At 40.2% G+C, this 13,849-nt stretch overlaps 1 protein-coding gene across 3 annotated transcripts in view; it reads left to right on the forward strand.

Moving 5' to 3' along the window:
• Positions 1-4,549: 4,549 nt before the first annotated feature.
• slc37a1 (solute carrier family 37 member 1) overlaps positions 4,550-13,849 on the forward strand; it is a 28,564-nt gene continuing 19,264 nt past the window's right edge. For all 3 annotated transcript variants that reach the window (XM_067515999.1, XM_067515998.1, XM_067516000.1), the window contains exons 1-6: positions 4,550-4,702; positions 5,683-5,872; positions 9,877-9,958; positions 10,114-10,237; positions 10,357-10,435; positions 11,381-11,516. In XM_067515999.1, the coding sequence (XP_067372100.1) occupies positions 5,817-5,872; positions 9,877-9,958; positions 10,114-10,237; positions 10,357-10,435; positions 11,381-11,516 (477 nt within the window). In that variant the 5' untranslated portion in view covers positions 4,550-4,702; positions 5,683-5,816. The remainder of the gene's footprint in view (positions 4,703-5,682; positions 5,873-9,876; positions 9,959-10,113; positions 10,238-10,356; positions 10,436-11,380; positions 11,517-13,849) is intronic.

Raw genomic sequence — 13,849 nt, forward strand, 5'->3', positions numbered from 1 at the left:
CACTCCTAGCGTGCACTATATCAGTTAGAGGGCAACTCAAGCTATATCCACAACTTGTTCTCTAGAATTCATATGAAAAAATGGCCAGTGATTCTGTACTCAGATCAAATCACTATCAGATTATCCAATAGAGAATCCAGAGTGGGGCCTATACACAAAGTAAATTTAGGTAGATCCATTAAAACATCATTGTCTGAGGTTAGAAAGGCTCCATTATCAGGCAGACAATATATAATTATGTTTTCATTAGTGTGTAATCAAATGAAAATGAGAATTACTGCATTTTCTTTAGCCTAGAGGTTTTTGTCAGGAGTTGGTCTCCTTTTCATGGAGGCTACTATATTGGACCACCATGTTTACACAGTAGACCAGAATGGACAAACTGAACTGAATTTCTCACACTGAAATACAAGCTTGAATTTGACATTTGGAAGATAACAAAGAAGAGAGAATTTATTTTTAATTTCTAGGGAGCTGATGTGTAAGATTCATTGACTGTCCCTTGTATGCAATGAATAGTACTTTGAATTGATTTGATTGATTCTAAAGGAGACATGGAGCCAACATTTGTACAATGTGGTCTATCATGTGGCTGATTTACAGTTTAAATGTTTATAAAAGTAAGCAAGGTTTTACAATTAATGAGGATATAGAAGTGAGTTTTCTCTGTGTTACTAAATGACAGGGCTGATTGAATTTAGAAGATTTTGCTCTATCCCTTTCTAAAAACTTGTTGTACTTTAGCTATTGCATCAGGCTAAAGCCACAATCTAAGACCACTGCAGTTTTTTTTGCAGTTAACTTTAGCTGTGTTTTGATATAATAAAATATAACACAAAATTTCAATAGTGACATCATATAAAGTATGTGATGTACATAAGACAGCTGCTTACAACAAGTTGTACTAGGTATCATAATCACTTATAGTGCATGAGTTCATATTATGACAGCAGTAGCTCCGCAAGCATATTCCCATTCCGCACACTTTAAGTGCAAAAATTACTGGAAACCCCTTTACACTTGTTGGTTCCAAACATTGGAGCTTGTTAGTCTATATGGTTTATTAGTCATAGACATATGTTAATGAATCACTAATAATGAAATTAATGGCTTTGTTAGAATTTTAAATGAAGAGAGAATTAATAAGGACTGATTTTTAAAACTGATATTTTCAAAGTATTTGACATTCTTCTTCTTCTTTTCCTTTCGGCTGCTCCCTTTCAGGGGTCGCCACAGCGAATCATGTGCCTCCATCTAACTCTGTCCTCTGCATCCTCTTCACTCACACCAACTAACTTCATGTCCTCCCTCACTACATCCATAAATCTCCTCTTTGGTCTTCCTCTAGACCTCCTGCCTGGCAGCTCCAACCTCAGCATCCTTCTACCGATATATTCACAGTTTCTCCTCTGAACATGTCCAAACCACCTCAATCTGGCCTCTCTGACTTTATCTCCAAAACATCTAACATGATCTGTCCCTCTGATGTCTTCATTCCTGATCCTGTCCATCCTCGTCACTCCCAAAGAGAACCTCAACATCTTAAGCTCTGCTACCTCCAGCTCTGCCTCCTGTCTTTTCTTCAGTGCCACTGTCTCTAAGCCGAACAACATCTCTGGTCTCACCACCGTCTTGAACACCTTTCCTTTCATTCTCGCTGATACTCTTTTATCACACAACACACCTGACACTTTTCTCCACCCGTTCCAACTTGCTTGCACTCGCCTCTTCACCTCTTTTCCACACTCACTGTTGCTCTGAACCGTTGACCCTAAGTACTTAAAGTCCTGCACCTTCTTCACCTCTGCTCCCTGTAACCTCACCGTACCATCTGGGTCCCTCTCATTGACACACATGTATTCTGTCTTGCTGCGGCTAAGCTTCATTCCTCTGTTTTCCAGATCAGACCTCCACCTCTCTAGATTTTCCTCCACCTGCTCCCTGCTCTCACTACAAATAACAATGTCATCTGCAAACATCATAGTCCAGGGAGATTCTTGTCTAACCTCATCTGTCAGTCTGTCCATCACCAGAGCAAACAAGAAGGGGCTCAGAGCTGATCCTTGATGCAGACCCACCTCCACCTTGAACTCCTCTGTCACACCTACAGCACACCTCACCACTGTCTTACAGCTCTCATACATGTCCTGCACCACTCTAACATACTTCTCTGCCGCTCCAGACGTCCTCATACAATACCACAGCTCCTCTCTCGGCACCCTGTCATACACTTTCTCTACATCTACGAAGACACAATGCAACTCCCTATGACCCTCTCTGTACTTCTCCATCAGCGTCCTCAAAGCAAATACTGCATCTGTTGTACTCACAAATGTTCACCTCTGCCCTTAGCCGAGCTTCCAGTACTCTTTCCCACAACTTCATTGTGTGACTCATCAGCTTTATTCCTCTGTAGTTGCCACAGCTCTGCACATCTCCCTTGTTCTTAAAAATTGGTACCAGTACACTTTTCCTCTAGTCCTCAGCATCCTCTCACTCTCCAAGATCTTGTTAAACAAACTAGTCAAAAACTCTACTGCCACCTCTCCTAGACACTTCCATACCTCCACAGGTTTGTCATCAGGACCAACTGCCTTTCCGCTCTTCATCCTCTTCAATGTCCTCCTCACTTCACTCTTACTAATCTTTGCTACTTCCTGCTCCACACCAGTCACCTCTTCTACTCTTTGTTCCCTTTCATTTTCCTCGTTCATCAACTCTTCAAAGTTCTCCTTCCATCTTCCCATCACACTCCTGGCACCTGTCAATATATTTCTATCCTTATCTTTAATCACACTAACCTGCTGCACATCCTTCCCATCTCTATCTCTTTGTCTGGCCAACCTGTACAAATCCACCTCTCCCTCTTTAGTGTCCAACCTAACATACAAGTCCTCATATGCTCTTTGTTTGGCCTTTGCCACCTCTACCTTCACCTTACGCTGTATCTCCCTGTACTCCTGTCTACTCTCTTCAGTCCTCTCAGTGTCCCACTTCTTCTTAGCTAACCTCTTTCTCTGTATACACTCCTGAACTTCCTCGTTCCACCACCAAGTCTCCTTGTCCGCTTTCCTCTTTCCAGATGACACACCGAGTACCCTCCTACCTGTCTCCCTGATCAAATTAGCTGTAGTAGTCCAGTCATCTGGAAGCACCTCCAAACCACCCAGAGTCTGTCTCAGCTCCTCCCTGAAAACTACACAACATTCTTCCTTTTTCAACTTCCATCACTTCGTCCTCTGTCCTCTTCATCTTCCTCACCACCAGCATCATTTTACACACCACCATCCTGTGTTGTCTGGCTACACTCTCCCCTACCAATGCTTTACAGTCACTGATCTCTTTCAGATTACAACGTCTACACAAGACGTAGTCTACCTGAGTGCGTCTCCCTCCGCTCTTGTACGTCACCCTATGTTCCTGCCTCTTCTGAAAGAAAGTGTTTACTACAGCCATTTCCATCCTCTTTGCAAAGTCAACCACCATCTGACCTTCTGCGTTCCTGTCCTGAACACCAAACCTGCCCATAACAGTCTCATCACCTCTGTTCCCTTCACCTACATGCCCATTGAAATCTGCACCAATGACAACTCTCTCACCTCTGGGGATGCTCTCACATTTTTAAAATAATGGAAGATGTTTAATCCCTAAATTCTAGAATATTGTTAGCTGTTAAACTTTCAGCAGAAAAAAGAACTAAAAAATGAGAAGAAGAAGAGAAACAAATTAAGAAAGACAAAAAATAAAAGTCAATCAATCAATATCATTCAACTCCTGTTGCACATTACGTTATTACCTGGATTTAGAAAGTGTTTTGGTACACAGACAACAGGGCTGGACACATAGACACTACAGCATCTAGGATCATGTGGGCTCAAAAGGACAAGCTGGTTGGCAGTAATACAGTATGTTCCCCATCTAACAACATGAAAAAACAAACAAACTTAATGGAGGAAATGCTCAAGCCGGTCAACACTAACACCACACCAAGTCTCTCAAACAACAGAGATCTGTCTGTATTTTGTCTTTATTAGCTAACTAGAAATGTTTCATCTTTGAAAGTATATCATAGAAATCTGGACTACTTACACTTGATTTTATTTAGAGCATCAAATTCAAGTATTTTTCTTTTGAAGTACATTGTTTTCTTACTGGAGCAGGCTAATTTCGCGCTTTAGGACAAGTACCTGTGCTTTAGGACAAGTACCTGTGCTTTAGGAGAAGTACTACTTTACGTGAGCAGCACATGGACAGAGGAGTTAACATAAAGTGCAAGTGCTTCATGCATGTGTCAACAATGTTCTGTCTTGCAGAACATGTCCCAGCAGCTTCGTCTGAGTTGAGGTGACTCTAGGCAGCAGCACCTGCGCCATCAGCCTGAGACTTCACAGATTAAATTGTATTGAACAGAACACAAAGGCGAATCATTACTGACTTACAGTTTACAGCTGTTTTCCCAAGAAGTCAGCACGTGAAGGGCAGCGGGAGCCGGGGTGACGTCAGAGCAGCAGAGACGAGCGTGAGCCGCGGACAGCCCAGCTGTGTGTGTGTGTGTGTGTGTGTGTCATAGAGAGAGAGAGAGAGAGAGAGAGAGAGAGAGAGTGGCTTTGAGGTGACAGTCGCTGGTTTTCACATAAGGAAGTGGAGGACACGCGCCACTGAAAACAGGAATTCTCACGAGCCGTTGAATTCTTCTCCCAAAGTAAGACAACGTTAAGTCCTTCAGCAGGAATAATGTGTCTGTGTTTAGTTACGAAGCCGGCACGATGGTCGGTGGTTGAACATGTCTTTTAGCCGCGACATAGTCTGATGTTAGCTAGCTGTTGTTAACTAATGTGATAGTGAAGCTTGGCGTGAATGTTTATTTACCCGATTTATGTCCGATTTTAGGGAAAATGTTTAAAAACATTCAACATTCTATGATGATCAATGATCCGCCCTAGCTATTGTTGTGTCGGTGCATATAATGGACGTCGGTTTTAGTGGGTTAGGTTACTCTTCGACATGTGACATATAAAGGGCGAAAAATGAGAATATGTCGTTACATAACGTAGCTTCCTAACAGTTGATCCTGAGGCTGTAGATAGTGTCTATTCTCTGGGTCGCAGCAGGTTTGTTAGGGTTAGGATTGTTGGAAACTGGAAGCTTTTGGCCAATCTGCAGAAATTGTCACTGAATGGTGAGATTACAGCTGCGCCTCGACAGTAATGCAAGATTTAAGAGGCAAACCAGGAAGAGATGCCAGGAAGCCATATATGTCGTATGAAAATTAGCTATAATTCTAAGCTTTTATAAATGCAGATCAAAGTCTCATGACTACATTGCATGAATCGTTGATTGAAATGTAGCCACGCTTCCCGATGAAGACTTGTTTGTGAATCCAAAATTACCAACGCAGTTTTCTTGATCAAATATTTGTGTCAGACTTAGTCTAAGTCTGCCTGTTATACTCTGATGGGCAAAGAGCCTGTGTGGATTAAGTTCACAAATGAGCCTGAAATACCTTATAATCATTTTGAGCTTTTTATGGCCTTGTCTCCATGGCAGCTATTACCCCTTCTCTCCTATTCCTCTCCTCTCTTACACTACCCATCTCTCCTCTCTCGCCTTCTTTTCAGACTACAGACTATTTCATCCATCTCCAGTGCTTCATGCATGTGTCAACAATGTTCTGTCTTGCAGGCCATGTCCCAGCAGCTTCCTCTGGAGATGAGGTGACTCTAGGCAGCAGCACCATGTTTACAGTGATCCCCTCAGCCTCTTCAGCGTGAGCTCATAAGCTGCCCCTCTGTGATTGCCAATACCAGCATCCGAACATGGCTCCTATTCCTCCAGGAATACGTCTGCTAGTTTCTTTTGACAGGGACCAGTGGTGAGTCACGAATTGTTTGTATATGTGTCAAGTGGGAGTTGTCTCTTTACATGTTAACCTTTCCTTGACATTTCAACTGACTGTTTATTAATCCACAATCTACAATATTGGGTGAGAATTGACAGCCATTTCCCCATCAGTGTCAAATGGTAATTGTCTTTGAGCAGTTTCAGTCTTTGATAATAAGTTTTTTTGGAGTTCTCAAAATATCTCGATCGGGAATTCATTCTACTGTTATGGTATCTTCAGAATTCAGAATGTTAGGTTTCTTTGTGACAAGAATGTTTCATTAGGCTAATCAGACACACTACAAGGGGCTGATGTAACACAATCTCCTCCGGTCATATTAAAGTTGTGTGTGATTAAGAGGGGCTTTAAAACTGCAAATGATGGCAAGGGCCATTGCTATGTGACTTCATAAATGAAAATGAACTAAATACAAAAAACTCTTTCCTAAAAACTGAGAAATGTTTGAAGGTTTTGAGAAAACTTAAAAGCAATATTTGTAACCTTGATTGGTAATTTTCTTTTTTTTTTATTCTGTTAGCTTCTAATTAAAAAACAACAACCAAACAAACCAGTACTGTGAACAAGACGTGTTGCAGTATTGTCAGATACAGGGTGTTCTTGTTTTGTGTTAAATAATAATGGCCCTCTGTGGGCTTATCAGTACGCCATTTCTTACCTTGTTCAGTTTTGGGGGATGTTGGTACCCTTCCTTTCTTATGGTGAGTTGCGTTTGGACTTTGTCATGGTTCTGAAAAGCTTCACCACAGTGGGTCAGTGCTGCTGCCATAGTAGGTCTATAAGTGCCAGCTTGTGAATTGGCAAACTATTGTGTATTTATCTGGATTAGTTTTTCCAATTAACTTTACTACCTAAGGTTGGTCGGTAGAGTCCCTAAACATTTAACATTTTGGCCAAATTATCACACTGAACAAATAATTCAGTTCCAGGTCCAAATAACATAACATTTCCATATTCATCTATTCTGCACAGTTTTTCACAGTTCCACAGTGTATTTATTTTCTATATTAAAAGTATGAGCCCAGCCTTTTCTGCTGTCTTTTTCTTTGATTGTGCAGGGAAATCCAGGCAAATTATTATGTAATCAAAGAGACAGTTTGCCACCTGTTTGTTTGTTTTACACATTGCTAGTCATATTCACCGGTGTCAGGCTCTACCTGTGGTCAATATTTAACTTTCTTTGTGAGTTACTAGTCAACATTTGCCTTTGTTCCTACATCTGTCAGGTAGGAGTTTTAAATTCCTTGTCAACTGCATAAACCTGATTTTCAGGTCTCTGTAATGGATAGTGGTGGTAAATGGTCTGCTTTTCTACCTATTGGCACTCAAAGCCCATCCCATTCAATCACAAATTTATGGAGTGTTTTCTAATAATGGTAAATGTTCTGCACCTATATAGCACTTTTCTACCTATTGACACTCAAAGCACTTTACACTGTTTCTTATTCACCCATTCACACTCACAATCACACACACTCATACAGCTGCTATGCAGCTGGCCAACACTCACCAGGAGCAACTAAGTTGGGGTTCAGTGTCTTGCTCAAGGACACTTAGACATGTGACCGTAGGAGTCGGGTATTAAACCAACAACCGTGAGATTGATGGATAACGGCTCTACCTTCCCGGTGCTAGGATGTCTTACATTGCTGTTTTTTTTAAGAGTGGCTGCATTGATTCAGTCCCAAAAAAGCCTTAGAAGGTCTCACTTGAAAGGTTCTTGTATATTTTTCTCTTTTTTTTTTTTGTATATTTTGTCTCTGGTTTAGAGAGTAACAGCTTTCCTAGAAAGCTGATCATTTATCAATAAAATAACAGTAGGGCTGGACCTAAGGCTTTTCTTTGTTTTTTGTTCGATTAATCTGTAGATTTTTTTTCCTACTTGTTATTATTCACTTGGTCGCCCGCGAGAAAAAGACTTAATCACCTGAAGTTTTTCACAATTGAATCAGCCTGAAAAAACTGTACCTTGTCAGAAAGCAGAAAATCTCACGACAATATAAGATTGAAGGACCACATCAACAACAGTTCCTCAAAAAGTAAGATGAGTTCATACTCAGGGAGACGGTAAAGCTTAAATTTTATGATGTTTGCAGTGGCACAGAGTTATTGAATCTGCTTTACACGAATCTCTCCGTATAAATCCAAATAATAAAAGAATTTTTCCAGAGAAAAAGTTGAAAATTCTTCACTGTTCAGTCATTGCTAAAATTGCTTACTTTTCTTTGTTTTCCGGATTGTTTAGGCTGCCTATGAAAAATTAACACTGTGACAACCACCATTTTGAAAACAGCCAGCATTCTGCATCAAAACAAGCCCACATCTAAGCATCTAAAACAAGGATTGGGCCTTCAGAAAGCCTGTAAACCAATTAAAAAGTCCCCGACAGCGCGGCTCAACTTAACTTGGTGGTTGAACATTTCTCGGCAGTCACGGCTAACTAACCGTGTGCGTTCCCTGTGATGATGCAACAATGTTGTAGCCAGTGAAATAACATTTTCAGGGATGTATATTTTGCTGGAACTCAGTAAATGGTAGTTGTTCCTATCTTATGGCAGCACACTCACTGGATACATGCAGTATGCACAGCATTGATTAGAGCACACAGGAACAATTGATATGAGAAGAAGTTTAGTCTAGATAATCTACTTAATCAATTGCCCCCAATTAACAGTGATTGATAATTGTTTTCTCCATTCAAATAGATGTTTATCTTCTTAGGTGGTGGAGTCACCAATGTTTCGGCTGACTTTAGACTTTGAAAAGTTGAAAATAATGTAGAGGAAGGTTCCACTCTTTTCAGTGAAAAGATGTGATGTTCCTCATGTACATCATCATTAGACTTAGTGATTAAGTCTGACTTTTATTGCACTTTGCTGTATTTTGCTTGTATTCTAATTGCATAGATACTAATATGTATTACGCTAGAATACATATGTCATTAAGAAATTAACCAAATACAAATTTCAAATCAGCCAACTTCCTAAGTGTAGTTTCTTTTTTTTTCCAGTCTCATATTCTTGGGTCACACTTTGAGACACACTGGAACACACTTGTGGCACGCTGTCAAGAAATCGAATAATGTGTCCAGTTGTTCTTCTCAGACTATTCTGTGATCCTTCTCGAGTGCATTACTAGTGATAAGAGACAGGTGCCTGGCCAAGCCTCAGCTTTTGTCTCTGTCCAGCTTATGGTTTCCATCCAGATGCTCATTACCATGTCACATACAGACACTCATTTTGATGGGAAAAAATAAGTTAATTCCACAGCCAGAATGTAACTGTAGTGTCGGCACAAATCAAATGAGAATATTGTCTGAAAAGAACAGTAATATAAAAAAACCCACAATTGATGGCAACACATTGAAGTTACAGGATATCATGTATGTGTGGTGGAACTTGAGCAGGGTGTACCAGTATGAACTAATGAATGATGTTGCCCCTTTTTTTTTTGTTCTGGTGTCTGTGGTGGAGCCTGATCACTGCCTCTGACAGTTTATTTCAGCCGTATATGTCTTTTACAAACGGGATGTCTGCAGGAAAATTGGTATATATTTAATGTTACGAGACCAAGGCCAGATGTTAAACAACTCTTTGTGTATGCTTAAATATTTCACAATACATTTCTTGGTTGTCTGAGGTGTGTTGTAATCATGGTTAGCTATAATGGGATGGGTTATATGGGAATGGGTGTTTCACAGTCATTAAGCTTGGTAACTAAAAGTGGTTTCTATGTTTACTTGTTTCACAATAAGAACTGAATAAATACAGTTAACATGTCTTATCTCTTACCTCTGACATTGTGCATTGTTGTGGTTGTTGCTTGTGGCATGAACTGAACCGATCTCTGCAGAAATGTTTACTGTGTTTACATTTGTGATTGGTCATGAGGAGAATAATCTGACTTTTAAAATTCTGTAAGTGTCCCTTTAGTTTTCTCAGTTTTAATTACCGCTCTCTTGTGTTGCCTCTCTGCAGGTACAGAGCTCTCACCTTTATTCTCACCTTCCTGCTCTACACCAGCTTCCACCTCTCCAGGAAACCCATCAGCATTGTCAAGGTAACACAAGCTTATTGTTCTTGATCACTTTCATGAACTTACATACATTACATTAGTGTGGCTAACCTGTATTTTGGAAGTCTGTGCCTGTCACACGTTGTGTTTTCTGTTCAGATGATTGATGTACCTATTATCTACCTATTATGCGTTGACAGAGCGAGCTCCATAAAAATTGCTCATCTGTTAGTGAATTAGCCACCGTTGTCTCTGGCAGCGGCAGCCAGCAGCCCTCCCTGCCATCTCTCCACACAGACATAGACTGTAGCTGGAAGCCTTTTGGTTTGTATTTCTTTGTATTATTAGTTAATAAGATTCTGTTCTGCTGCTGTAACACCCAAAGCAGAAAAAAAATCCATCAGCACCTTCTTGAACTGTTCAATTTTACTTGATACTCTCAGATAAAAGCAACTACAAACAGCTGCTTGGAGCCATGGACTACTCCTTCCTCTGTGCCTATGCTATCGGCATGTACCTCAGGTGAGACAATGGCTTTTGGGCCATCTGATAGATTTGGTTTTGCATATTAAATTTAATTGGTTATGAGAGGAGACCTCAGGAGACAAATTAAGATACTAAAACAGTGTTAGCCTTAAAAGACTCCTCCATCTACTGCTCATTCACACTCCTGCCTTCAGGTAGAAGGAGCCTGTATTAGGTGCTGAATATGGTAAAGTGTTAAAAAACCTCGGAAGAGGAGCTTGAAAAGAAACTGGTGTATTATATAATATATAATAAAGATTTCCCCAAGGGTGCAATACCTTTTGTCCTCATTTCATTACATAAAAATTCACCTAAAAAAACAAGGCAAATTATGAAGTTTAACGGAATAGAATAACATCAGTAGAATAAACTGAATAAAACAGTAGTTTCGATGAACAAATCAGGATGTCAACATTATAGATTATAAGCATGCAGTGTACTGTATGAAGAATATGATCCAGGATGAGATACCTTCTTGGATAATGGATGGTGAAGTCCAAAACATCTGGAATGAGGCACCGACAGCTGAGCGAGAGAGGTTGAGGGCATCCAATGGTCCAGCTTAAAGAGATTGAGTGGAAAGAGAGGATAGTGTGGAGAAGAGACAACTTGCATACACTCACACAGCCTGGCTTATGTGCTTAAGAGAGAGCCAGAAAACAGTTTTCAGAAATCACTTAATCATATCATACTAATGACAACAATGGTTCAGGGAAAAATAGAAAACATCAAAAACTGCTGTAACTTGTTCAGTTTGGCATTTTTTTAAAATCAGTGGCTGTGGTTTAGCTTTGTGAAAGATTTTAATTAAATTCCTCAACAAAGGATCACAACTTAAATATATGATCTGGAAGACTTAAATTTGATACATTCTGTTTAAACCTTAATAATGAGAGTAAGTTGTTATAATTAATCTGATTTCACAACTTTGATTGAATGCAGTGGTATTATCGGGGAGCGCCTGCCCATTCGACTGTACCTGACTGTGGGCATGCTGACCAGCGGCCTATTTACCTGCCTGTTTGGACTGGGTTATGTCTACAACATCCACAGCCTGGGGTTCTATATATTTGTCCAGGTCAGATATACCATGAAGAGTTTGAAGCCAACCCATCGTTGTTGTAGCACTGTTATTAATTTACAGTATAGTTACAAGCAACACAATAAAGTGCTCTGTCCTGTAAAGAAGAAAAGTGCTAAACGAGTACAGACCATTTGCCATTGGGCCATTGCTGAATCTGTTGCTCTAGAACTTTTGTCTAAATGTGACCATCTAAATAAAAATGCCATTCTGCCGCTCCCAAATGGTATTACAGGTAGAGACAGACATGTACAGTTAATACCTAACACATACACTCCTCTTTAAAAGTATTGGAACAGTGAGGCCAATTCCTTTATTTTTCCTGTAGATCAAAAGATGAATATGAGACAAGGGATCATTTCAGCCTTTATTTCCAGGTATTTACATCTGGATCGGTACACAAATTAGAAGATAGTAGCTTTTTGTTTGAACTTTTTTGTTTTTTTCATGTAAGCAAAAGTAATGGAACAGACAGACTTAAAATAGATTAAAATGAATAAGACTTAATATTTAGTTGCAAATCCTTTGTTTGCAATAACTGCATCAAGCTTGTGACCCATTGACATCACCAAACTTTTGCTTTCTTCTTTTGTGATGCTTTTGCATGCTCTATAGGGTTGAAGTCTTGAGATTGACGTGGCCAGTCCAAAACCTTCCACTTGTTGCCCCTGCCGAACTCCTTTGTTGTCAGTGTGTTTTTGGTCATTATCTTGCTTCATGATGAACAATGACATTATCAACGAATCTCAGGGTCAGTGGTTTGATTCCCGGTCCCAGCTATATGTCAAAGGGTCTTTGGGGAAGACACTGAGCCCCCAACAGCCCATTCCCAGCTGTGCAGTGCCGGTCCAAGCCCGGTAGAAATTGGGGAGGGTTGCGTCAGGAAGGGCATAGTGTAAAAACTGTGCCAAATCAACATGTGGACATTGATCCGCTGCGGTGACCCTGAACTCATGGGATAAGCCGAAAGGGATAAAAAAATTCTTGCTTCATGGTGAACCATCTCCCAATCAGTTTGGTTGCATCTTTCTTTAAATTGGCAGACTAAAACTTTCTGTAGACTTCTGAGTTCATTTTGCGGCTGCCATCATGTGTTACATCATTAATGAAACTTAATGAATCCATCCTTTCTTTCTCTAACCTTTAGCCTTTTCATAACTTTGGTAAAGGTTAATCTTTGTGTCATAAGTCCGTAAAACTTTGTCTCAGAATTTTGAAGCTCTACTGTTTGGCAAATTCCAGCCTGGCCTTTCTGTCGTTTTTGCTAATTACTTGGTTTGCATCTTTTGGTGTAGCCCCTGTATGTTTTGTTCATGAAGTCCTCAGAAGATTGTGATACCTTTACTCCTGCCCTCTGCAGGTTGTTGCTGATGACACTAACGGCCGTTTTAAAGTCTTTCATTACAGATTGCAATATTTCTGCCGTCAACGGCTTTAGTTTTCCTTGGTCTACCTATTTGACATCTTTTATTTAGTACGCCAGTGGTTTGTTTCTTCTTCAGGAATGGTTGCACTGGCTATGGCTAATGTTTGTGCAATGGCTCTGATTGATTTTCCATCTTCTCTCAGCTTCACAATTGCTTGTTTTCCACCCAAATTGCTTATTTTTCATGGTTGTTACACCTCTTAACTATGAATGCAGTCTGAGTAGGCAAAACCCAAATCTGAAACTAAGTGTAGATTTTCAGTGCTGTTTATTGTTTTGAATAATCAATGTCATACTCTATACTACATATAATGACACTCCTGGGCAACAAAACATACCTGTCAGTCACATGTTCCAGAGGGACTGTGGTGCAGGAAGGTAGAGCGGTTGTCCACCAATCTCAGAATTGTGGTTCAATCCCCGGCTGTGTCCTTGAGCAAGAGACTGAACCCCTCCTTAGTTGGGTGAGGGTTGGCCAGCTGTGTAGCAGCTCCCCCATCGGTGTATGAGTGTGTGTGTGATTGTGAGTGTGAATGGGTGAATAAGAAGCAGTGTAAAGCGCTTTGAGTGTCAATAGGTAGAATAGCACTATATAAGGGCAGAACATTTACAATTACTTTTGCTCACATTGAAAATGGGTGGTTTCAAACAAAAGGTGCTATCTAAGTTGTGTATCAGATCCAGATGTAAATGCCTGGAAATAAAAACTGAAATGTTGATCTCTTGTCTCATATTCATCTATCATATTCAAACCCAAATGTTTTCAGTCTACAGGAAAATGAAAGGAATTGGTCTCACTGCTCCAATACTTTTGGAGGGAAGTGTACGTAAATTATGATTTATGTTCTGTGACTTTCTGTGTGCTTAGACGAAAAATATTTTTAAAGTCAACTAAAAGAGTGAT

The sequence above is a fragment of the Channa argus genome, chromosome 9, assembly GCF_033026475.1.
Source record: "Channa argus isolate prfri chromosome 9, Channa argus male v1.0, whole genome shotgun sequence".
NCBI classification, from domain to species: domain Eukaryota; kingdom Metazoa; phylum Chordata; class Actinopteri; order Anabantiformes; family Channidae; genus Channa; species Channa argus.